The 27,303-nt window shown below is 39.0% G+C and overlaps 1 protein-coding gene across 2 annotated transcripts in view; it reads left to right on the top strand.

Annotated features, from left to right (window-relative positions):
* The window catches only part of ANOS1 (anosmin 1), a 179,072-nt gene that overhangs the window by 133,675 nt on the left and 18,094 nt on the right, over window positions 1-27,303 (top strand). For both annotated transcript variants that reach the window (XM_030572375.1, XM_030572367.1), the window contains 3 exons: window positions 8,747-8,952; window positions 12,038-12,182; window positions 17,183-17,338. In XM_030572375.1, coding sequence (XP_030428235.1) covers window positions 8,747-8,952; window positions 12,038-12,182; window positions 17,183-17,338 — 507 coding nt within the window. The remainder of the gene's footprint in view (window positions 1-8,746; window positions 8,953-12,037; window positions 12,183-17,182; window positions 17,339-27,303) is intronic.

Here is a 27,303-nt window from a genome sequence, read left to right as displayed (position 1 = left end):
TTTTGTAAAGACTTACAAGGTATAATGTTTAAAAGACAGTGTTTGGTGATCCATTATATATATATGTGAAGTGAAAAAAGGTCCTAAATTAGAACCAAACTTGCTCTGATTATTACAATTCATAAGGAGAATTCCAAGTTTTAGCATCCTTTTTTCTCTATAACATGCAGCACAATTCATTTATTCATTATGCTCATTACACATTAAGCAGTTGCCAAGTTTTGATCAAGAAATGGTAGCATTTTGGTAATGGATGAAATAATCCCACTGCATAGTTTGTATGTATTGATTTGTTAAGGTTGCAAAGTGCTTTTGGATGTAAGGTGGTTTTCAATATAGTAAAGATAATTAATATAGCAATACATTTTTTAAAAAATTATTCAGAATATGGGGGAGGAGGTAGTTAAACAGCAAGGATTTCTCTTTTGGGGAATATGGGAACAAAGTTTTGCATGTGAAGGCAGAGTAACCAGCAACACAAGAATTTAACTCCTTTGGGTATACACAGATCAGATATGGTGCAGACAAATGCAGTATTTGCCCAATGTGCTGTGAGGGTGACCTCAACCTTGACCTAATGAAGCTATCATTTCTAGGGGCGAGAAGTGATTTACGTGTCATGTTGCTTAGCCCAGAACTATTTCCAGATCGAGGACAGGTCTGTGTGCCAAATTCAAGTATATAAGATTTTTTTTTTACTTGAATTACAGTACTCACCACAAAGGAAAGAGTTGCAAACACCGATGCCAGTTTTTCTGCAACTAAAAGGTTTGATTGTGCCCTTAGCCAAGTACATGCTTATGCAACAACAGTAATACAAATATGCATTTGAGAAACTCCAAAACTGGAATTATAAAATAGTGTCATCTTCCAAAGGGGTATCAAGACAAAATGCACCTACCTAATTTATATTTTAAGTGATCAGCAAAAGGGTTAATGAAGTGTAACTATAAGGTAACAGGTAGGGTGACCATATGTCCTGATTTGGCCATGACAGTCCCTTTTTTAAGCCCTGTCCTGGCTGTCCCAACTTTTTTGGCAAAACTGGGCATTTGTCCCACTTGCTCTTGCCAACTGGACAAATCCACAGTTTTGGCAATAAAGTGGGGTGTGACCCCTAGCAGGGCACACAGGGGAGAGAGGGGCAAGCTGCAATGCCAGCCCTGCATGAGAGGGAGGGCTTGGGAGAGCGGCTTGGGTCGTGCCGGCCCCATGCAGGTGAGTGGCTGGGGGGAGGGAGCTCGGGTCAGTGCAGCATGTTTGGAGGAGAAGGGAGTGGTGGACCAGCCCCAGTCAGTGTTCTGTTTACCCTTTGGGAAAATATGGTTACCCTAGTAACAGGTTAGCATCGTAGTCACATTAATCAGTATTTTGTTTCTGTAGAACTATATAGGCTTTTGCATTATTTTGATACAAAATTTCTTTGCCACTAGTATTTGGCTTGATGTACAAACCATGATATGACTTGTCAGCACCCGGTAGAAGCATAACATTTACATTCAATAATGCAATAGTAAAAGAGAGAATACGAAAAAAGTGTTATCAGATAATTGAGGAACACATTATTAGGGAAGAACACTTTGGTGGGGCTATTACAATGTTAGTTCTGTATTTGATATTTAAGAAATTTGTTTTATCTAACACTATATGTCTGGCTTACCCTCTATTAGTTCTCACTTGTGACTTTTGTCTATGAAATAAAAACCTTTTAAATCACAGAAAAGCCAGAGATTCCCAAATATTTGGACTTTTAGGGAGGTAGTTCTGTCAGTTGTAGCAGTGATGAGTGTCATAGAAATGTCTATAAATAAAATTAGGTACCAGTATTTGCATGTAAAGACATTAGACAAAGTAATGATATGTTAGCTTTAAATAAAATGGAACAGATCCTCTGCTGGCAAAATTGTCATAATTCCATTGATTTCAGTAGACTCCATTGACTTAAATGGAGGTAGGCAATTTATAACAGCTGAAGTTCTGTACCTACATCACAATCTCAGGAAATATTCACCACCTCCAGGCAATATTTTCTTGCTACTGTCCAAACAGACAGTATTCATATTGCCTTCAGCCTGCTACTCTGTCTTCACAGCATTCTGATATTCCAATTTTTTAAGCAACTTCAAATAGTGCTACATTTTTTAAAAATCACCAGTCTAGAGAATTTTTACCTCTTTCTCCCTCAAATGTGAAATTTCTCCCCCCAAAAGTCCAAGGACCAGGATGATAAAAATAATAATAAAAAAAATTGTGGTGACATTTTTCGGACCACAAAATAGGTACACAAAAGAGAATACTTGGAAAAAATATGTGGTGTTGTCACTACTGCTGGCATGTGACTCAGCAGGATTCATATAAATCCCTTAGAAAGGAAGAATATTTTCCAGGATTGTAGGACCAGATCCTCAAAGGAATTTAGGCACCTAATGAAGTTAGGATGTAGGCCTTAGCATTCTGAACGAGTTTTTCATGGAACTCTGAAGAATGGTGTTAACATTCCATTTCAGCAAAAGAACAGCTCTGGTAGCATCTATTCCCATTCACCTCTTAACTTCTTACCAAACGCTTTTCAACACACTGCATGTTTGTTCAGCTGGTCTGTTGGTTTCTGGTAAAGCCAGAGCAAATGTTGTTTGGTATAGTAATGTCTTTCACCAACATTTTGTAGTTATAAAAAATACTCTGGGTGAAAACCTGACCCTGTGATTCAATGGGAGTTTTGCCTTTAGCTTCAGTGGGCCAGGATTTCACCCCATATGTTTTCATTGATGAAATTAAAAAATAGGGACATTTCAGGTTTCCTGAAAGTTTCCAAGACACTGGGAGGTATCATATGAAAAAGGACATACAGTCACTTTACAGGATGGGTACTAGGAACTTTTCTATACATAAAAATATCCATTACCTGCAATCCCACCAGGCTAAAAGCAGAAGCTTTATCCAGTTGGGAAGGGGAGAGTCCCAGCTTCAAAGGGACACACAGCATTTGTTTCTAGCCCTTAATAAGCTAGAGATAACAGATTTTAAAGTTGTCAGAGATATGCATCTAGAGAAGCTATTTCAGTTCATTTTTAGAAGTTTTTAAGAGCTCTCTAAGCCCTCTACATTTACACTATAAAAATGAAGCCATCCATCTTACTAGATGAAGGAATACAAAAATAGTCTCAATAACTTATTTTTTATATCCTTACACCTGCAAAGACATACTATGTAAAATACCCTTAAAATAATTCTTCTGTAACATATACATAATGTATCAGAGGGGTAGCCATGTTAGTCTGGATCTGTAAAAGCAGCAAAGAATCCTGTGGCACCTTATAGACTAACAGAGGTTTTAGAGCATGAGCTTTCGTGGGTGAATAGCCACTTCGTCGGATGCATGTACATAATGGTGTCACCTGGTTTACTTGACGCTCACGTGAGATGACCTGTATAATTCACCTATGGCTTTGCCGTAATGGGCAATATGATGATGACAATGTTGATTTATTTGGCATTATCATAGTGCCTTGAAGCACATCCAGCACTCATACTGATAAAACATTTATTGCTTCTCACACTATCATACAATACACAAAATATGTAAAATAAATTGCTAAAAATTTAAATCAGTCAAAGATTTGTCATTAGTAACAAATTCAGAAGTTGGCTCATAGCACTCAAATCATGAAACATATATTTATGAACCATATATTTTTAATTGATCTCTATAAATTTCCTTGTGATGTGACAGTTGTCATGTACAGATTGTTTTAACATATGTAGAAAGTAGACGATAAATTATATTAGCGCACAGTCCCCGACATTAGTTTAAGATTAACTAAGGAAATACATCACTCATAGTTGTTTTCCCAATATACATAGCTAGATTAATTATGAACTTAAGACCCAGGCAGTGGATTCTTCACAGTTATGGAAGTGACTATACGGGCAACACTTCACCTGAGGGAAAATAGGAAACTGGTTTCCAAGAAAGCTGAAAGATTTAGAGTAAGTGTGAAGAAGCGAGGAAATCAGATTGAATTGCCCGAGTCCAATAACTCAAGCATACTTGGTAATTTTTATGACCAAAAATGAGGTTGAGTGGAATATGTGAGGAACAGGAGCAGCCATTATTATCTGAAATTCCTTTTTAATGACAGTAATAAGCCATTCATTATTTCACATCTGCTAATCTTTAAATAGAAAATGCTGTCCTTATTATTTGTGATCATGTCAGTTTGCATCCCTTAAGTGATGGAATTTTTCAGTGAGACCATTTATCCTGGGGATTATCTGACGAACTTTCTGTGCCTGGAAAGTTCATTTAACAGCTCATTTACCATTATAAAACACTCAGGTGAATCATGCAGTAAATGAATGTCTGTTCTCCCTTGTACACACCTCCAGCTTTATTTCTGCTAATAAGTGATGATTCATTAGGCCTACAGTTCACGTGCAAAATGAGTCTTTTCAACCATATTACTTTGTTTGTTATAAGCTAGTAATATACCTTGACATTTGGCAAAATGTGTTATTCTAGCTGATATACTTTTAAATTTAAGTGTAAATCATTCTTGTTTCATTGCTTTACTCTGGATCAAGAACTTCTCTTTTACAATTCCATAGTGTTTTGATGCTGATGATGTTGGGCTAGAACAAGCATTAAAAATGAAGACAAATTGTCTTGTTTTGCTAAAGAGTTTTCCATTTAAAATATTGGCCAAATTCACTCCTTGTATAAATCAATTGTCTTCATTGTGATGTTGTTTACCTTAATTGAGTCTCCTTGTGCCTATGCATTGTGATATAGTCTTTAATTACATGATCACACACTATTTTTCTCTCAGGATCTCTGCCTCATTCAGTGCACAGGATGGACCTGCTCTGGAGATTAATTGGGGTGTGTAGTAAAGGAAGTTGTTGTGTGTAGGACCTCAGCTAGGGTGATCAGATGCCCCATTTTTAAAGGGACAGTCTCATATTTAAACCCTCCTGCAGGTGTCTCTACTTTATCTTAAAAATAGGCAAATTGTCCTGTATTTTCAGTGCCCTCCTCACCCATCAGTACTGGCGGGTCCTGCTGCTGGCCTGATCCCTGCTCACCAGCTGCCCACCCACCAGTGGTGTGTGTGAGGGTCCAGTGGCTGATGAGGGGGTGGGTGTGTAAGCTTGTAGTGGAGTGGGGTGGGGTGAAGTTGCAGTGCGCAGGGCTGACGCTCTCCCTGCTGTTCCGTCAGCACAGTCCCTGCTGTGTGCTGACTCTTGGCCTGCAGGGCCCTGCCCTACATCCCGTTTCTGGCTGACCCAGCACCCGGGAAAACTCAATACCCTCTGGCCCAGGGCGCTGGCCAGGAGGAGCCGAGCCCTGCATGTGCCAAAGCCCCTGCACAGCACTGGCACGGGGAAGCCTCTCCTCTCCTCAGCTAAGCTCTGGAGGGGCAGGGGGAAGCGATTTCCAGCCTGTTCACACCCTGAACCTGCAAGCTCCACAGCAACCTCTGGGGCAGGGGCTTAGCACCCTCTTCGTCCATCCCCCCCAACCCCCACACACACACTGGGTCCTGACCCCAGGGAGCGTGGCACTGCTCCATCCCCTAGGCAACTTCCCCTCCTGAGCCAACTCTCTGATTGAGTTCGCTGAAGCCCCTGCAGTCAGGTTCCCTGGGCCCTGGTGCACAATGCATCTTTAGGGCTTAACCCCTTCCTGCCTGCATTGTAGCTGGGGGACAGGAGGTGGCTGGGTTATATTGGTGGCCAACAACAGCCTGGAGGTGTTAGCTGCCTTTCGACACTCTGTGGGCAGGAAGGGACAAACTGCTTCCAGCCACAGGGGATGTGTGGAGAAGAGATGAACTCTGCAAAGACACGGGCCAGGTCATTCTTTCCTCACCCACTCTTCCCTTGAGGCTGGAAACAGCTCACATCCCTTCCCTCCCGCACAGTGCTGAAAGGCTGCTGCAGGCCACATTCTTACCCTGAGTGCCTCCCTCCCCCCCACATGTGTTGCCTCAGAAAAAAGCAGTGCCAGTTATCCAAAGAGCTGGGTCCATCCCAGGGGCCCAGCCAGGTATGTAGGGAAGAGAGCGCTGGGCAGGAAGGGTTTGGTAGATCGGTCACCCCCCTGTGTGAGAGAGGGGTACAGGAGTATGTATGTGACATCCCTCCCCATGTGAACCCTAAAGCCTTAAAGAAGTTAAATAAAAAGAATCCAACTATGCTGTATTTCTTTTTAACAGGGGCTTTCTCAACTTCATGTTAATTTTAATGTTTGTACTGCATAGTTCTGATTGATTGCCGTTGAACTTGCTTGAATACGAGTAAGTTTATTTGGTGTCCCATATTCAATACTGGGAAATATGGTCACCCTAACCCCAGCCTCATTTCTTGCAGAAGTTGGGAAGTGTGTAGTGAATGAGACAGGATTGCAAGAAGAAAAAGAAGGGTCTTCTGGTTAAGAGAGCTGATTGCTGCTCTGGTGCATTGGATTTTATCCTAGCCTCTGCCTCAGAGTTGCTAGGTGATGCTGGACAAATCACTTAAACCAAACTTTTCACAGATGGTCACTGATTGTGTGTTCCTCATTTTCTGGCTGCCTGACTTCAGACCCTGGGGTCTGGTTTACAGAAGTGCTGAGCATTCACAGCTGCAAATGAAGTCAATGGGAGTTGTGTTTTGAAGTTATAAGGTACTATGTGATGCTAAATACTCTGGAAAAATAGTTCACAGGTATCTCAAATTGGGCATCCAAAATTAATGGATACTTTTGACTTTAATCTTTCTGTGCCTCAGAGAATAAAAGGGAGATAATACCAAGGGTTTTGTGATGCTAGAACCATTCTGTGCACTGACTGAGGCAGGAGTCCTGTGGAAACAACAGTATATGATAATGTAATTAAAAACTGTCTTGTAATACATACACACAAGGGAGCCGAATTAAGGTTGAACAAATAGGAAATGTCGAAATTAAGGTTATCTTTTGAATTCAAATCATATGATGTCCCCATTCCGGCTGCCTGGGTGCCAACAGGAGTGTCACTGGAAGCACAGGAGAGACCGGTTCCCTCCTCTCATTTTCAGCGCCACGTCCTACACTGGCCCTAAGCAGCTGGGGCAGATCTTACAGGGAATGTACTTCTGAGCCACCCTAGGCACAAGCATGATCACTTTCTCTTTGGGAGTTCAAAGAATCATTTCAAAGAAAAGATTACCAGGGTTAAACAGACTTAGTCTTAGAAACATCTGGACCATTTGAGCTGAAATTTTGCCAAACTATTCAGCCTGAGGCAGACATTTGACATGGAAAATCTCAGCCCAAACACTTACAGTTTGGGAAAGTTATAAGCAATTAAAAAGTAGGATCTTATAATGGGAAGTGTCAGGCAAACTTAATAAGCAGTGCTACCAGCCCCACCTGTAGTATCAGGTCTTATAATCAGGACTGCCTCCTAATTCTCTTCTGGGCTCTGTCACTGACTTGCTGGCATATGCCATACTGTCCTAGTTGCAGATAGCAGAACTGCTCAAACTGGACGCCTCCTCTGCATGAAAGAGGGGTCAGTGTTGGTAGGGCATGCTTTGAGAGAGTCCTCAGCTTTTGAATTCACTCTCCTGCATGGTGAGGAATAGTCCATATGTTGACCTTGAGGTAAATCTTGAAGCATGCCCTCTTTACTCAGGCTTAACTTTCTCTCCTGGAGAAAAAGGAATGTGATAAGGGCTGACAGTATTGTAAGGATGTTATAGTTATTTCTGTGGTTATTTTTGGGTTTGGGGGAGGCTGTTTTTTGGCTGCATTTTTAAAATGGTCTTTTTGTTTTAAATTATTTAAATTATTTGTATTACAAATCCAAATAAATCTATCAAATGGCTAGAATAGTACTTCCCTACCTCAAAGTGTTGTGAGACTTAATTTATATTCACAAAGCCCTTTGAGATCCTTGAATAAAGATGGTATTGCTGCCTAGATTTTAAGGTGATAGGCACATTAGAATTGTGTTGGTTATATAAATCATTGAGGTGATTCATGGGTCCACAAATACAGAGGCAGTTGCAGGATCCATATTACTTACCAGAAATTAAAATAGTAGGCCTTGTAAGATGCAAAGATTCATTCTTTGATCTTATTTATTTGAAATGGAATGCATAGATTGGAATGATGAGCATGTAAAGTATTATTAGCTGCAGGAAAGGAAGAGAGATGTATCTTTGTTATTTTTACTCTAAGGAAATGCTCAAATACTATGGCATTGGGCACTGATATCAGAACCTCGAAGGATGGACAGATAGATACATAGATCTTATCTCCTGAGAATTCTCTTAGGATACTGAAGAGAAAAATTCAGTGTTCTACTCTTCATTCCTGGAAAGAAGTCAATTTTTCTCTTGGACTATCTATAAAACATTTTTGTTTTATACAGTTTCTTACATGTGTTTTGTATCTCAGCCAGAAGTAAAACCCGTAATTTAACACTTTTTTTATTGAATATCATAATAAATGTTAAACAATACTTGCAGAATAATGGCACAACTAAACCTAATCCCAAAATGTACATTTGAAAAGAGTTTGGATTCCAAATGGTATAATTTACAGAAGTTGATGAAACATATTCAGTTGTTTCTTAAGAATGAAGCAAACTTTGATGATGATAGCTGGTGTTATGAGTTCAGCAATTAAATCTGTAGAATAGTTACTGAGAAAGGTCACCTTTACTTAATCCATATTACTTCATATTCTTCGTTTTTTTTGTTTTGTTTTTTACTCCAGACCCATCTGCTCCACCAGCCCCAGCTAATCTCAGAATTGCCAACTCCACTACAAATAGTGATGGAAGTGTAACTGTAAGGATTATTTGGGATCTCCCAGAAGAACCTGATATCCCAGTTCATCACTACAAAGTCTTCTGGAGCTGGACAGTCAGCAGCAAGTCTGTTATCCCAGCTAAGAAGAAAAGAAGGAAGACTACTGATGGGGTAAGGAGCAAACTGGAAAATGAGGCACAAATGCTCCTACTCAGTCATGGCATATTAAAACATATTTCTGGTTTAAAAAACAAAATTGCGCTGTACCAAATAAATGTGAAGTCACATAAATAAATAGGATGGAAAGGTGTATTCCTTTTAATTTTCAAGATCTCTCTGATAGTTTTATAGCTAGTTTTGCTTTCAGAAATAAGCATTGCTATTGTTCTGTAGATGCTCATTGAAGTCAAAGGGAGGAGCAAGTGCTGATTAACAGCTGAATTGAACCATGTATACAGATGGAAATATTTCCAAGTGTCTAAATCCAGATAAACTGGAATCTATTATAGATATACAGTTAATATATAACACTAATTATTTCTCTAATGTAAGGCTTATTTTACTGAAAGCCTCTGAGTGATGGAATGCTCATTTAATAAAATGTCATCTATAGCATAGTTCTTTCATTATATCAAGGGATCTCTGATATGTTTGCTCATATCAGAGTCATTTCTGATGGATTAGTTACCATGTCGGTCCAAGATAATAACAAAATCCTTCTTAAATAATCCTACTGTACCAATGCACTGAAATATTTCCATTGGAGAAGATTGTCAGCTTCTGAATTGATATGTAACACATTGGTTTAATGAAAAACTAGCTGCCATGATCCCTTTAGGCACATTGCATTTTCTTTTTATAATAGCTTAATAGGTAATAGAAATAGAAACAATTAAGGGCCATGGGCCAGACTCTTGTCTTAGTTACATTAAGAGCAATATACTAGCAATATATTACAGTCCTGATTCTCCACTACATCTGAGAACGTAATGCAGAGTGTTGGGTCACAAGGAGGTGATTTCAGCTCTCTGATCCTCAGCCACCTGGCCCTAGTGGAAGTGAGAGCAGCAGGGGGCCTATTCTAATTTCTGCTATGACAGAGGATTAGGCATAATGGAGCTCTGTTCCCTGGAATCACTCCCTGGAACACCATTGACACATGCCCGAGTCCCCTTACACTGCAGATTTGGGGGCACTGGAGTTCCACCAGCAGAGAGTTCCCCTATGCAAGAGCAGTTCACTAGCTATTTCTAGCCATGTTTCACATGACATAAAGTGGACTTAGCGGACCAGAGACTCTGGTTTTATGTGTTGTTCTTCAATTCAAAGCCCCAGGGTAAAAACACCTAGAAAGGGAGGGTAGCATTCTGGGGTATCTCTGCTTTCTTAGAACCACTGTATATTCTACTGGGTGATACAGGAGTAGAGCTGGCATAGAAAAGGCAGGTAGTGAACTCTGCAGTTCCCAGGTAAAGTACTATAGGTCAGAGGTCTTCAACCAAAGAGGCCCCAATCCCATGGATCCCTAGCCAGGTATGTAGTGAGGCTGACCTTTAAATCACAAAATGAAGAAAATTCAAAACAGAATTGGATCCTTAGTGTTATTTTAATTAAAACCACTTTGGATGTATGAGTAGGAAGCATATTACATCAAGATGTTTTAAGAATGGATAATAAATAATACCGTGCTCTTATATAGCACTTTTCATCAGTAGATCCGAAAGCACTTTACAAAGGATTAAGTATCATTATCTCAGTTTTACATCATACAAGGTGACACGTTTTTGTTAGTAGATCCATGTTCTGGCCATAAGATATGTTCATAGCTATCACTGAAGCCTATGACAACCAAGCACATTCATCCAAAAGCAGAGATTAGCCCCTACAATACCTCTGCAGAGAGGTATCTCATTGTGCTTTGTTCTTTTACAGCATACTGTGAAAGCTATAAAGTGATAGTAGTAAAGGGGAAAATTCCCTGATGGAACTCCACTGAAGTCAGTTCTAATCAATGACCCATTAAATATTAGAACAACTTTTCTAAAAAACAAAATTGCACATTTCCAGTGATGGAGAGATGTATTCCTCTGATTTAATAAGATCACTCTGAAACTTTTTAACCAGTTTTGCTTTTAGAAGTGATCCAGTCCCTGCTTTTATGATTATATCTATATGAAGTCAGAGAAGTTGCCAGCAGAGAATTTGTCCTACAGTATTAAAAAATGAAGAATACCACCACATGAACTGGGAAAATCAAGAGGCTTAATCAATTTTATATCAATCTCTGAACAAACCAAGTAATGATTGTTAATTTGTCATACTTTTAGTTACTACTAACGTACTATTTGGTATTAAATATAGACTCATAGACTTTAAAGTCAGACGGGACCATTATGATCATCTAAATATGACACTGCATGGTTGACATGACACTCCTAGTTGACACAAGAAAGCTAGAGAAGTAACAAGAAATTCAGAATAAAAACACATAGTAAAATTTGTGCCTGACAAAATATACAATGGGTCCATTTTTAGGAATAAGTCTATAAATAAATGCAAAGAATTCAGAAAGGCTGTGTCTCTTGTTTGCAGTCTTATGGGAATTGCTCTACTTTGCGGATTGTTAACTAAACAATGAAAATTCAGTGTATGTGCCTCTCCATGCAGTGACATTGGAGAACTGAACTGTTGTTGGGTTTTTTGTTTGTTTCTTTTCTTTCTATAACAAAGATGAAAAGCACTCTTGCTGGTATTTTAGCATCAGAAGCAAATAGAAAAATATTGTTCAATACACTGCACAGTATGTTCTATCTGTCCTCAGACTAATTGTCTCTAGACAAAGCTTCCTGTTGCTTAGCTAATCGAGTCTGTCCAGGAGCTGGGAAACACAACGTTTAGATTTCACTGGCCAAATTCTTTTTGGCACCAGAAAAACTTGTTATACATATAAAAAGAAATTTAGTCTTGGCTTAAACAGCTGATGCCTGTATTTACTAAAGACAGGCAAGTTCTGTAGCCATCACTAAGTTTAGCATTTTAAAAACAACACAGCAAAACAGAGTCCGAATGAAAGAAAGCATGAAATAAAAATTAAAGAAGAAAGCAAGTTGAATTCTGGTGAAATTTATAAATAATTCTTTCTCATTCCAACAAGAGTTTTGTGTGCCTAAGACAATAGGCCTGCTTTTAATTTAATAAGAGCCAGTGTTTCAGTAATACCATAACTGTTCTGTGTGCATATTTTCTTTTATGATAGTCCCAAAATTATGTGGTCCTGGAAGGACTGCAACCCAACAGCAACTACATGGTGGAACTGCAAGCAGTAACATACTGGGGACAAGTACGACTAAAAAGCACCAAGGTGTCTCTCTATTTCAGCTCAACTCAAACAACTATTAATAGTAAGTAACTGCATCCTATTCCTCTTACGCTCTGTTTTAACTGATGATTTCTCTGATTTAACCCCCCCCCCACCTATTATAGGTGGCTGTATAATAGTATGCCTCTGGGTCTTGGTCAGGTCACTTAACTTTTCTGTCTTTGTTTCCTCATCTGTAAATTGGGGCTATAAATCTTATCTACCTCACCTGTTTTGAAAATTACTTAAAAAAATAAACATGTTAAACATGTGCATATTTGTAAGATCAGGGTCATAATATTATATTAGTGCTAAAATTCCCCCAAATACACATTAAACTTCCCAATAAATAGAGCAGAAGCAAATCACAGACCATTGGCTTAATGGTACAATCTTCCCTTGCAAAAGTTTTTAAAACATTGACAACTTCAAGTAGCCCATAAATTCAGATCTTAGACCAAATTTATATATCCTGTGGATTCGGACAAAGGACTGATTCTCCTACTAGGATCTTAAAATATAAAACTGTGTGTCCCTGGTTGACAAGAAGTTAATCACAAACTTGTATCACATGCACAGCACCTACCTTCAAGATGAAGTCTTGAGGTGTTAAGTTCTTTCTTAAACTAAACTCACATGCTAAACAATACAGTGGAAAAATTCTTTAAATCCCGAGGGGCCTATACTGTGACACTCAATCTTAGTTAAATACTCTTTGAATAATAATTTGTCTAAGGTCAAGGTCAAGATTGATCTGCCCTTCCAACTGCTGATGTGTCATCTGATTAACCAAATACAACCATTGTTGCTTATGACGGTAATAGTTTTCAGGATTAGAGCACAAACAGTTTCCAAAGTTTGCCATTTTACCCATCTTTGCTCTTCCCATCTTTCATTCCTTTCGCATTAGTTTCCCTTTTATGTTATAAGCAAAATAAAAATTAATTGCAACAGTTTTTTCTAACTCATATCATTCTGTATTCAGTACTGAATATTCTGATTGCTAATGTAGTTGGACCACTCAGCAAGCATGTTCAGTCTGTTTTGGATACAAATAAGATATATTCTACATATATCTAGATATAAAAGTTAACAAATATGCAAAAACCCCATTATAAACAATGATGCTTTTCTTTTCCTGAAGCAGGAGGGAGATACGGAACTGAGTTTCCTTCCCCCTCCGCCTGCAACACACATACATTATATTTATATGAAATTGTCCCTGCCTGCAGGTATATGGGATCTTGGGGAGCAATTACCACACAGGTGGGGTGCCAATTAATTTCTTTATTAAAGGAAAAAGGAAGTGGTGTGAATTTAACAATGAAATATGATGGGATGGGGTGTATAGGGTGTTTACAATAGACAATGATGGGGGAGGTTCTTCTTATTGAACAGTGTAGGGAGTTCTAACAGTGGGGTTTTTTAAATCCAAGTACATGATTGAGCTATACTTCTGGTTGGTCTCAAACCTCTGTTATTGACTTTAGTAGAGTTGACCTTAGCAGATTTGCATACAAATATTCAAGAACATTAATTTAATTAAAGCCTGTGATTTCATTTTTACAACAAATCAATTCAATTCACTTTGATTCACAACTCTTTGTTCATTTTTTATGAATAGTTGCATAAACAGCTTGCATTCACGTGTGTGTGAGGATATTCACAGAAAGCCAAATATTGTATGAATATTATGATTATGTTAGCTGTTATTTATACATTAGTGACTTCAGTGGAGCTACATCAATTTGCATCAACTGAGAATCTAGCCCAGAGATTTTTGCAATGCTTCAGTATACATAATTTATAGATTGTACTATATATCATAGTTGCTGTTGTATATGAAAGTAATCAGTATGGAAAATGCCAGAAAAATATCTATTCCAGACCATTTATTCTCACACTATAAAGTGATCTAGCACACATAATTGTATATGATATTCAAAGCCTCTATAATTTGATTGTCAGCATTATTTTTCCTTCCTGTTGTTTGCTAGTGTTCTACTCTAAATTCACTCAGAAGAGGTAAATGAAGATTAGATGAAATATCAAGATTGGATTTTTTTTCTAAAACATATTCTCTAAGAATTATTTTGGAGAAGTTCTATGATCTGTGTTATACAGGAGGTCAGACTACAGGGATCGGCAACCTTTCAGAAGCAATGTGCCAAGTCTTCATTTAGTCACTCTAATTTAAGGTTCTGCGTGTCACTAATACATTTTAACATTTTTAGAAGGTCTCTTTCTATAAGTCTATAATATATAACTAAACTATTGTTGTATGTAAAGTAAATAAGGTTTTTAAAATGTTTAAGAAGCTTCATTTAAAATTAAATTAAAATGCAGAGCCCCCCAGACTGGTGGCCAGGACCTGGGCAATGTGAGTGCCACTGAAAATCAGCTTGTGTGCTGTCTTTGGCACACGTACCATAGATTGCCTACCCTGAACTAGATGATCACAATGGTCTCTTCTAGCTTTGGAATCAATGAATCTAAGAAAGCAGAGCTAAATTTCAATGGGAATTTGGGGCTGAATTCCCTTAAATTCAGCCTGTGTCCAATTATAGGATATATTACTAGTGCCTGATTCTAAAGGAGATATCATTAATTTACAGCATATTTTTGCTAAATAAATATTATAATTTCTCATTGGCAAAGAGACACTTTTCAAGGATACTTACAGAGATAGGGTGGGTGAGGTAATATCTTTTACTGGACCAACTTCTGTTGGGGAAAGAGACAAGCTTTCAAGCTACACAGCTCTGTAGCTTTACAGTTTGTCTTTTTCACTCACAGAAGTTGGTCCAGTAGACGATATTACCTCACCCACCTTGTCTTTCTAACATCACGGGACCAACACTGCAAATAACTTTTCAAGGATGACAAGCCAAATTTTACCTCTCATGGAGCATGCCTCTGTAAGGGGGTGTGGCACTCACCACTGCAGCGCCTCTTGCTGGCCATTCTGGCAATTAGCTCTGGTTCACCAGTGCGCCTTCATCAAGTGGCATCTCACCACTGTCGTGAGGACTCACGTCACTCTCAGGACTGCGGTGTCCTCTTCTGGACACAGCCCTTCAGCTGTGCCCCACTCAGTTTTCTCTCCCCGCTTCTGGGAGGGCCGGCAGCCCTCTGACCAGCCACTTGCCTCAGTGGCAGGCTGAAGTGTAGGTTCTAGCCACCTGAGTCAGTGGAAACTGGGGCCAAAGGGGGTGGGGGCAGCAGCCACGCACTGTGTCACCTCCAGCCCCCACCATCTGTTTCCCTGGGCCTCTTCCCCGCTGCCTTAGCACCTTCTCCGCCCTTGTATCAAGGCCTCAGTCTGGCAGGGGTCAGCCGGGAGCTCACTCATGCTCTCATGACTTGCCGAGCACTGCTCAGACCATGGTGCTGTCTCTTCCCCCTCCTTCAGGGCAGCCAGTCCTCCCTCCTCAAACTCCAAAGAGTGTCTCAAGCTGCTTTGTTCAGCAACCCTTATTAGTAGTGTAGCTACTCCTCCACTAAGCACAAGTGGTGCCTTGTCAATTTCTTCGTGCCTTTTTACTCACCCAGGGGAGTGATAAAAAAATAAAAGGTGCCACCCTCTGCGGCGCTTTTATTTTACTCACCCCGTGACGCTCTGGGTCTTCGGTGGCACTTCAGTGGTGGAACTTTCACTCACTCTGTGGATCTTCGGCAGCATTTCGGTGACAGGTCCATCAGTGCCGCCAAAGACACCTGGAGCTAGTGAAGGGCCCGCCGCCGAAGACCTGGAGCACTGCCAGGTGAGTAAAAGCACCACAGCAGGTGGCGCCTTTTTTTTTAATTGCTCCCCCTGTTCCCTCCACTTGGCTACGTCACTGCTTCTTATATGGCCCATCCTGGCCCTGATTGGCTGTCTCTCTGAACTTTCTCCTGATTGGCTGTCTCTACAAGCCCTTTCCTAATTGGCTGCCTCCTGTGCAGCCTCCCTGGGGCTGCTTTTAACCCCTCTTTTGCCAATGTTGGGCAGACACCCCACCACAACCTCCTAATCTTGAAAATCTTTTTGATTCCACCATTTCAGCTAGATAACCAACTACAGAAAACAAAGGACTTGATCCAAAGCCCCGTAAGGTAATTTAAGTTAATGAAAAGATTCTCATTAAGTTCAGTGGGCTTTGGATCAGACCCTAAGGGGTTTCTCCATGCTCAGGAACATATTACCTTATCCTTCCACTCTGCTTGTCTGTTTCATTTTTGTGAAACATACAACATGAATACCTCTTTCTGAAGTGATAGATTTGTAGGGATTGTCTTATTCAAGCTCCTGATTGTTCCCAAGAATGGACAGACCAATAGAGGGAAGAACAAGACATGCACCTGTAAACCAAACACACCCTATGGATTCAATTTTTGTTTTTCCTTCTTTGTATAACTTTACAACCTGCTTATAATTTGTCATGATAAAGTCACACTATAGAAATTTGTGTGTGTGTGTAAAGAATAAAATTATCCACATTTGTTGATTGCTTGATTTTTCTTAAAAGAAGGAAAGGAACAACTTGATTAAGGAAAGGAACAAGGCACTACAACTTATTTGATGAACATTAAGTAACTGGTGCTTTAGTTGAAACTAGTTGTAAATAAGATAGAACCTTCAAATTTACATTTTGTCCAATTATTTTAATGAATAAATCAAACCTGAGTGTCCACTCCTTTCTTTGCAATATATTGTTGATTCCTCAGCAGCTTCTTGATCATTGCATCTTTACTTTCCATTCAAGTACTGTAATTAAATACATCATGTTTCATAATCAGATGTAAAAATTGTCCCCTAAATTGGAATCTGCAAGTTTCAGGTTGTGAAAGTGCTGATTCAAAGCTTGGATACAATATTACTGGTTATTTTTAAACTGAGGATGCTTGGGGTATATTCAATTTCTGTTCCTAAATACTGACGTGATAGTGAGCTGTTTCAGTATACCAAAGGCATATTTATTTCAACGTAGCACCCACATCCAGTAAGTTATATTGTATACCATATTAAACCAGGCTATTTCTTGATTGTGTTGTATGTTGTAGAAGAACAGACCTCTCCAATTGGGAAAGCCCGGAAAGGACTAGTTGATCCTCTTCCACCCTTTCAAAGAAGGAGACCGGCTCGTCTTCTTGAAATTGGAGCTCCTTTCTATCAAGACAATCAGCTTCAGGTCAAAGTCTACTGGAAGAAGACAGAAGGTTTGTTGAAAGTTCTCTCTTTAATCGGGGACTACCATGAACCCATCTATGTCAGAGATGGAGAAACTCTAACACTGATATATTTACGGTGAAACCCATTAAACAGTTCTGCCCCCAAAATGTTGTTTAGCAAGCCCATATACAGATGAACCACTGCTTATCTGTTCTTCCAGGGGGAGCCTGGATGGTAAGAGGATACACAAAGAGTATGCACAACTCCTCTGCGTTGAGGAGCAGTGCTCTGTGGTGGTATATAAGGAAGGGCTTTAGGATACAGGCTGGCGGGGGAGGTGATGCGTTGTGAGAGGAAAAGTGATGACTTGGATCTAGTGGGCAGTAATAGCAAGAGAACTGAAGTACAAGTGTGGGACACCTGTATTTTAAAGGTGAGAGAGTCATGCCTGCTTTTTAACATGAGCATAGTGAAAGTTCTTTGGCGGCAGGGACTCGGTCTTGTTTTGCAGTTACACAGGGTCCACTATGATAGTGCCTTACTCCTGAATGGCCTCTGCTACTTTAATACAAATAACAATGAAAAGAGTTGTAGAAATCATGCTCATGTCTATCCCTAAAAGACAGGAAATGGAACACAAGGTGTAATGAAACATTAAAGTATAGATCGAAAGTTTTCTACTCCCCCCTCAAAACTCTATACTGTTTTTGCATGCATGTTTTTTTTTAAATTCTAAATCTAACATTGTACTTTAATCAAGTAGCATAACAAATTCAGTAAAAATAAAGGTCTCATGATTTCTTTAATAAGAATTTTGATCTTAGTACTGACGTCTTGGCCAGATAACAACTAAGAAAGGAAATCTACTGCTGCAGTTGCAGGTGGTTGTGGTATTCTTCTTCACTTATTGTCATGAGTGGTTGCAAAGCGTTGTGGTGAGCTGTATTAAACAGCTGTCATGCTCTGAACCAGAGATGATTGTGTTTTAATGATAGATGAAGTGACTACTATAGAGGGTGCTTTGTAGATCCTCTGAATTGAAAGACGGTTAAACTGACGTAAAATATTGGTATAAAGGTTATTTTTATCTGTAAGAAACCATTTTATTTTTAATAAATAATTACATTAAGAAATTGTTTTTGTATACGTGTTTACAATGAGCTAGATCATTCTGCTGGGCAGGTTACTCATGTGTAGATGCAGGGAAACCACAGCTTTAGACTTGTGAAGTTTCCTTGGATTTCTGTCTGGAAACCAGGTTTATCCTTCAACCATGGATCTATCTATCTAAGAGTTTCTACTGCTGCCCATGTCTGTAGTACCTTCTATGAGAAACAGCTTAGCAACAGTAGAGTCTCTAGTGATTTTTATAGATTCTCTGGCTCGTCTCCCTTCCTAGGATTGTCTTTTGGTTGACTTGTTTATTTCAGGTCTTTTTGTTTTGTCTTTGAATTTTGGATTTGTTGTTGTTGTTGTTGTTGTTGTTCCCTGGGGGAACTACTAGATGGAGTACTGGTGTTGAGAAAATTATTTTTATGAATGGTAGGGGTTTTCAGCTCTTGGCCTGTGTTTTCCTGAAGGCACATGCCATCCACACAGAGACCCTCTAACTTACCGCAAAAATCTGGAGTATTTCAAGGAAATATGGTGATGTTGCAGCTGTCCTTGCAGTCCCAAACCAGCACACCATAACCCCACAAAGAAAACCTATATCCCTCTGTGGCACTTTCAAAAGAGTCTCTGTGGGCCAAGGGAAGAGAGGAATGATGCAATGAAGACTACACTGCCTCCTTCCACAACCTGACTTCTGTTCTGCCCATCCCAGGAAGTGTAGGGGATAATACAATACATTATTTTATAATACATTGATTTTTGGCTTTACTACACCCTCCAATACATATTTCTATTTATGATTGAGTGGATTTCCAGAGCATCTAATTTTATATATATATGCATGCCAATGAATGCCACAGGTTGGAAGGCCAGATTGACTTCTCTGGGCTCAATCTTCTCTTCTTTATGGGCCTCATTGTGAATGTTCCATTAATATCACTGAACTTGGGTCATGCAAGCAATGTAGGATCTTGTCCTCTGTGTTAAAATAATATTCAGGCTGAATGCTGTTTTATGATGGCAATTATACATGCACTTCAGGATGTGCGTTAATGGGAATAACTCCACACCTCGAGTTGTGCAAAGCATTTAGCAAACACACATCATTTTACCCAGCATAATTATCACAAAAGTATATAGTAATTAGACAGATACAATGGTTTCTTGTTCAGAAGAAAAACATTCCTTTCATTTCCTCCGTTGGACACAGGACTGGGATTAGAGAAACACTGTACATTCCATAAGTAGCATAAATTCAAATTTTATCAATGAAAAGAAGAACTTGCTTGTGGTTGGATTTTCTGGCCATCTTTACTGTGTGAAATTAGAAATTATGTGCTATTTATGTAACGTAGTGGAACCAAATCAAACAAATCACTTTTAACTCCTTGGCGCTGGGAACTGGAGAGTCAGAGAGTAAAGTCTGTTGCCAGGAGCGGATGAATTCTGAATCTCTAACCTAAAAGGATTAGCTGCTTATGACAATTAAGGTTCTAAAAAAATCTTGTGCAATAATCAAGACTGAAACTGCAAAAATAAAAGGCTTCTCATGCTTCCCCTGCCCCACAGCGGTTTGTGACTAGGAAGCTGGGGTTTTGGACTTTGGCTGAGAAGCCTTCAAGTTCCTCCAATATTAAATACCCTCGGGGAGGTTAAATGAGATATTTCCCATGGAATCAAAAAAGAGGAACTTTATTCTCTATAGATCAGTGGTTTTCAAACTTTTTGTATTTGTGACCCCTTTCACACAGCAAGCCTCTGAGTGTGATTCTCCACTTATACGTTAAAAAAGGGAGGGAATAATTTAATTCAATGGGGGCTGGAAGCTGTCAGCCCCAGGTTGCTGAGAGTTCTGAACCCCCATGTAACCACCTTGTGAACCCGTGAAGGGTCACGAGCCCCAGTTGGAGAACCCCTGCTATAGATGTACTTCAATCATTCTCGTCACTTACTGCAGTAATTCTCATCAGTGAGAATAATGTACTGTAATTTAGTGTGATGATTTCCTTCCAATGCAAAATGTCACAGTACTATGTCCTAAACCCATTGCTGCAACACAGTTGATGTTTTAGTGGCTCTTATTTAGGGATAATACAGCTATTCTTATTTGGGTAAACTCTCATTCAATCAGTATTCTGCCTGAGTCACGACTATAGCATTTGACCGATATTAAACCTCATTTTACTGAGTTCATCAGTAGTTTCCACTTAGTGTTGAATTGTTTGCCCCTTGATTTTGCTTGAAAATATAGATGTTTAAAAATATTTGTACTTGGATTCAGATTTGATTCTTTGCTTTAATACTTACCAGAAATGCAAAGCAAAGAATGTCTTAAACAGGGATTGAAGCAGGGAGGGGCAAAGAATCTATCCTGCACTGTCTGATAAATCAACTGAGCAGTAATAATCAATTAAATTACAGGGAAGAATAAAACACAGGGTAAGACAAAGCAAATAGAAAGCTGCCACAAAAGCTTTTACAAACAGATCATTGGAAAACAAAACTAGCTCTTTCTTAGTGCAGGAAGATACATGAAGTGACTGCGCAGACTGTTTGTTTATAACAGATCATTTTCATCCTGCAAGGTTAAAAATAATGTGAATGCTTCACAGTATGATCTCTAACGGGCATTGGGTCTAGTCCTGCAACCCTTCTATATGCAAGCAGTATCATTACGTTAATGGGACTATTCAAAGTGAGCAAGGGCTGCTGGATCTGACCCACTGGACAATACATTTGTTAGTGTGGGGAATTATTTCAGTTAGTAATAATTACTGCAGGAGGGCGATCAGTGTTGGAGTACTTGGCCATTTACTCTTTTATCATGTATACTTCCTCAAACAATTACAGTTTCACTTTAGTCCAGTTTAGTCAGTTTCACTGTAGCCCAGGGTGTACGGGGTGCACTGTAGTCCAGGGTGTACAGTTTCACTGTAGTCCCGGGTGTGCTTACCATACTGTGGAATTTTATAAAATTGCTGACAAGAGATGCAATGTCACATTAGTTGGGAAATTATTTCCAGAAAAGATTCATTTTAACAAGGAATTAAAAAAACTATGTATTAGCTAACCATTGAACAAACTGTTTGTCCAAATTAGTTTGTTTTTTCTACTGTTCAAGAAAGGCTGGTATGTTTCCAAAAACATCATCTTTCTTTTGCCTCAGTAACATCTGTTTACACAGTTTACGTTTTTCACTTTTTCAGATTCGTTCTTGTCTAGTTAATCATGATCAGGCCTCTCTACAAAGTGAATTCTTCTAATCACTGTTAAGCTACATGTGAAGATATTAACATTTAGCTCATTTGGAGACTTGGCATGTCAATACCAGTTAGCTAACCACCTTGACTAAGGGGCAGATTTTCAAAGGTGTTTAGACACTTAAAGATACAAATAGGTCCCTCGAGGGATTTTCAAAAGCACCTAAGCAATGAGAGTTATGTGCCTAGTGAGATCTTCAAAAGCATCCATCTGTATCTTTAGGCACCTAAATACCTTTGAAAACCTGGCCCTGAGTAACTAGCCTGAATCTTAGCTTCATATGCTCCCAGACATGGAAAGGTGCGGCATTATAGTTTCTACAATAGGCAAGATTTTCCTTACAAAAGAAGGGATGCCTGTGGTCACTGCTGGCAAACAGAACTCTTAGTAAAATATATTGTTTCATGTACTCTACCTGTGGGCTCACACCAAATCCCTGGATGAAAATGCTGTTAATCATCAGTGCAATATGCATCCAGATGTGGATACACACATTGTGGCTTGGGCCCATCTTTAAATTACACACTTTCCATTAATGTCATTCTTGGAAGGGAATTACCATGGCAGAGAGTTCAGAACCAAATTCTTAACAATCTAAACACAACCACTAATATTCCATATTAGAGCAGGAAATAATATAGATTACCTTTTGAAAGAACTGTTTATTTGAATGAAGTTTGAATGCCAGCCAAGGGGTTTTGGTGTTTATTTTAATTGTGCTGTATTAATAAGTGATTATTAAAGGTGGGGTGTTTTTTTCAGAGATGTCATGAGACATGAGACGTATAATAAAATCCACTGCTTGGCATTTTGGAATCTTTTCTTCTTATGCCATTGACTGGATAAAGGAACAAACAGATGAACTGTCATGCAAATGCTATTGCAGAAGAAAACATACCTAGGACTGCATAGGAGGTGAAAAAAGAGCAGAGGAGCAGCAAAATTTTTGCAGGAATGTAAAGGACTTTTATGGGGACCCCCTTTCCCCTCCCTACATACCATTAGGACAGTATAGGACACTCACCTAAAGGAAAAGAGTTTTTGTTACTAGAATGTTAAAATTAGGACCTCATCCTGGGATACGTTCCATAGGAAATTGTCCTGAATGTTACCGGAAATGCCATTGAGAATTCAGCCAGTGAATAGATTCACCTTTCACTCTAGTTTCAGTGCCCTAGCTTTGGAATAGAGTTTATAATGTTTGCGAAAGACACCACATTTCACAGGAGACATAAAAAGGCCTGTTTGCTTGCAGTCTGTAAAAAAAACACCACATTTTTTGCAAGAAGAGTGTTGTTAACCTTAGTAGGACACTAATCAAATTCCAGCCTAAATACTAGTAATTACATTCTGCCTATCTTCAGTTTCTTCACTCTCTTTCTTAAGCCATTTTGTAGTGTTTCTGTGTTCTGTCAGGTAGTTGCTACTGTGTGGGTCACTATAGATTTAGCTGATTTGTAGCAGTGGAGAGAAAAGTAGATAAGAGGAACAACAATAAATGAATAAGTAAATACATAAAATCACATGTATTTATTTGAACTTTATCCATGTTCATGCCTCTTTTTTGTATTTGCTTTCCAGGCATATTGCAGCAGTTGAATTTTACTTATACAAATGCTCATGAAAAGTAAATGTTAAGCTTGCATGTTTCAGTATTCACCCAGGGCTGAAGCATGGCCCCGCTACCATGGTGGCATAAAGGTAAAAGATGTCTCCTTTTGCCTATGGGTGGCAGTATGGGTGCGGAAGCAGGTTCCACAGTGCAGGAGGGGATGGGCAGTGAGAAGAACCTTGGCTCTACTCCCTTCAGCCCACTCCGCAAAGTATCTGCCTTGGCTTGCCAAGGGTTGTAAACTGAGAGGGGATAGACCTGGCACAGTTTTCTCAGTCCCTCAAGTGGCAGAAAGTCAAGAAGGCAGTCTATGACTTGGAGATTCAGAATCACCCTCCTAGGCTGCTCCAAGGGCAGCATAACACCGTGTTGCTTTTGATGCTGGGCAGATCATCATGTGACCATCTAGTCCCGTGAAAATAGTACATTCTATATAGGATGTTGGAATACTACTCCTCACAGCATATGCATTCAGCTCCCCAAATCTCTTGCTATAGCACTTGCCACAGAGGCAGTTAAATAAGCTAGAAAAGTCTCTAGACAAGCCCCTTTCAACTAAGACTTCACCTGCTTGTTATGAATGTAATTTTGTGATGTGCAGTTAAATTTAAAAGCATTAGCCAGTCAATAAATCTTGCAATGATCTAATTTGTGTAGAAATAATTCCTTGGCATAGTTCTGCATGATCCAGAAAAGAAATTGTTTAACTTCACTCATCCTGTTTATCTTCTACCTCTTTCTAAGAGACTCAAAGCCCTAGAGACATGTTCAAGCCCTTCTCCTGTTAATAAGATGCATACTGCTCCATGATGTGATCCTGCCAGAGGCCAAGCATTCTGGCCATGATCCACTTAAGTACATGCTTAACTATTGAAGTCAACAGGATTGCTCACATGCTTAAGTGCTTTGTTGAATCAGAGCCAAAGTGCTCAGAATCTTGTAGAATCAAACCCCTAATAAGGGAACAAAAAGCAAACCACATCACTTATGTGGCTAATCACAACCAATCAACACCTTTAAAATGATATGGAATACTTAAAGCAAACTATTTGCCATTGATCTATAGAGTAAGGTACACATACAACAAATATTTTGAGTAATTTTGAATACAGAATAAATTAAAGGAAATTACAGTCTCCTTGTTTCCAAAAGTAGACTGAATTTAATTCTACATTATTCACTGTAAATAATTTGCTCAGCTCTGATAAAGATCCCTTTAGCAACACAGTTTGTATATTTAGCTAGTTACATTTGTCTAATTTGTTGGGGTCCTTTGTGATGAAAGATACAACATATAAATACACAGTACTATCATATACTAAACCAATAATTTGACTTAAATTTGTTACTTTTACTTGAAATATTCCGAGTTAGATCTTTTCATGCTACCTCAATAAAAGCGTTATTATTTCTAGTTTCATAGTCTTCTTTTGATCTTTTTTTTACCACATGTAGGCACATGTCTTTCCACTGTGAATTATCACCCACACCACGTTGCTCCAAATTCTCTGGCAAACATAGAGATCAGTTCAGCATTACTTTATAAGGGGAATCTGTAGCTGAAGCTTGAGTCTTCATTGGAATTAAATCCTAGACTATGCTATTCTTGTTGAAGAAGTCTGCTTTGAACCATATAATGGGCAAAATTCTCCCTGTGCACTGAACTTCAATTGCCAAACTTGAACAAATTTTAGGTAAATCTTTTGTACAGATTTATATAATGTGTGCATAAGAACTTAAGAACGGCCATACTAGGTCAAACCAAAGGTCCATCCAACCCAGTATCCTGTCTACCGACAGTGGCCAATGTCAGGGGCCCCAAAGAGAGTGAACCTAACAGGTAATGATCAAGTGATCTCTCTCCTGCCGTCCATCACCACCCTCTGACAAACAGAGGCTAGGGACAGCATTCCTTACCCATCCTGGCTAATAGCCATTAAATGACTTAACCTCCATGAATTTATCCAGTTCTCTTTTAAACACTGTTATAGTCCTAGCCTTCACAACCTCCTCAGGCAAGGAGTTCCACAAGTTGACTGTGCGCTGTGTGAAGAAGAACTTCCTTTTATTTATTTTAAACCTGCTGCCTATTAATTTCATTTGGTGACTCCTAGTTCTTGTATTATGGGAATAAGTAAATAACTTTTCCTTATCCACTTTCTTCACATCACTCATAATTTTATATACCTCTATCATATCCCCCCTTAGTCTCCTCTTTTCCAAGCTGAAAAGTCCTAGCCTCTTTAATCTCTCCTCATATGGGACCCTTTCCAAACTCCTAATCATTTTAGTTGCCCTTTTCTGAACCTTAACCAGTGCTAGAATATCTTTTTTGAGGTGAGGAGACTACATCTGTACACAGTATTCGAGATGTGGGAGTACCATGGATTTATATAAGGGCAATAACATATTCTGTCTTTTTTTCTATCCTCTTTTTAATGATTCCTAACATCCTGTTTGCTTTTTTGACTGCCGCTCCACACTGCATGGACGTCTTCAGAAAACTATCAATGATGAATCCAAGATCTCTTTCCTTATTAGTTGTAGCTAATTTAGCCCCTATCATATTGTATGTATAGTTGGGGTTATTTTTTCCAATGTGATTTACTTGACATTAATCCACGTTACATTTCATTTGCCATTTTGTTGCCCAATCACTTAGTTTTGTGAGATCTTGTTGAAGTTCTTCACAGTCTACTTTGGTCTTAACTATCTTGAGCAGTTTAGTATCATCTGCAAACTTTGCCACCTCACTGTTTACCCCTTTTTCCAGATAATTTATGAATGAGTTGAATAGGATTGGTCCTAGGACTGACCCTTGGGGAACACCACTAGTTACCCCTCTCCATTCTGAAAATTTACCATTTATTCCTACCCTTTGTTCCCTGTCTTTTAACCAGTTCTCAATCCATGAAAGGATTTTCCCTCTTATCCCATGACAACTTAATTTACATAAGAGCCGTTGGTGTGGGACCTTGTCAAAGGCTTTCTGGAAATCTAAGTGCACTATGTCTATTGGATGCCCCTTGTCCACATGTTTGTTGACCCCTTCAAAGAACTCTAATAGATTAGTAAGACATGATTTCCCTTTACAGAAACCATGTTGACTTTTGCCCAACAATTTATGTTTTTCTATGTGTCTGAATATTGGTTCAACTAATTTGCCCAGTACTGACATTAGACTTACCAGTGTGTGTAATTGCTGGTATCACCTCTAGAGCCCTTTTTAAATATTGGCATTACATTAGCTATCTTCCAGTCATTGGGTACAGAAGCTGATTTAAAGGACAGGTTACAAACCATAGTTAATAGTTCCACAATTTCACATTTGAGTTCTTTCAGAACTCTTGGGTGAATGCCATCTGGTCCCAGTGACATGTTACTGTTAAGTTTATCAATTAATTTCAAAACCTCCTCTAGTGACACTTCAATCTGTGACAATTCCTCAGCTTTGTCACTTACAAAGGACAGCTCAGGTTTGGTAATCTCCCTAACATCCTCAACTGTGAAGACTCAAGCAAAGAATTCATTTCGTTTCTCCACAATGACTTTATCGTCTTTAAGTGCTCCTTTGTATCTTGATCGTCCTAAAAAACATTTTGCTATTACCTTTTGAGTTTTTGTCTAGCTGTTCTTCAAACTCCTTTTTGGCTTTTCTTATTGCATTTTTACACTTAATTTGGCAGTGTTTATACTTCTTTCTATTTATCTCGCTAGGATTTGACATCCATTTTTTAAAAGATGCCTTTTTATCTCTCACTGCTTCTTCTACATGGTGGTTAAGCCACTTTGACTCTTTTTTAGTTCTTTTACTGTGTTTTTTAATTTGGGGTATACAGTTAAGTTGGGCCTCTATTATGGTGTCTTTGACTAGAGTGAAATTCCTGAAAGCTGTATGGACACTTTTCACTGTACCTTTTAATTTCTGTTTAACTAACCTCCTCATTTTCATTAATCAATTTGCGGAGAACAAGGCTTGAAAGAAGCGCTTTGCGTAAATACGGAATACATGTACACTGTAGGCCT

Source organism: Gopherus evgoodei, chromosome 1, assembly GCF_007399415.2.
Source record: "Gopherus evgoodei ecotype Sinaloan lineage chromosome 1, rGopEvg1_v1.p, whole genome shotgun sequence".
Classification (NCBI taxonomy): domain Eukaryota; kingdom Metazoa; phylum Chordata; order Testudines; family Testudinidae; genus Gopherus; species Gopherus evgoodei.
Note: the sequence above shows the minus strand (reverse complement) of the source record. Positions and strands in the feature narration are given on the sequence as shown.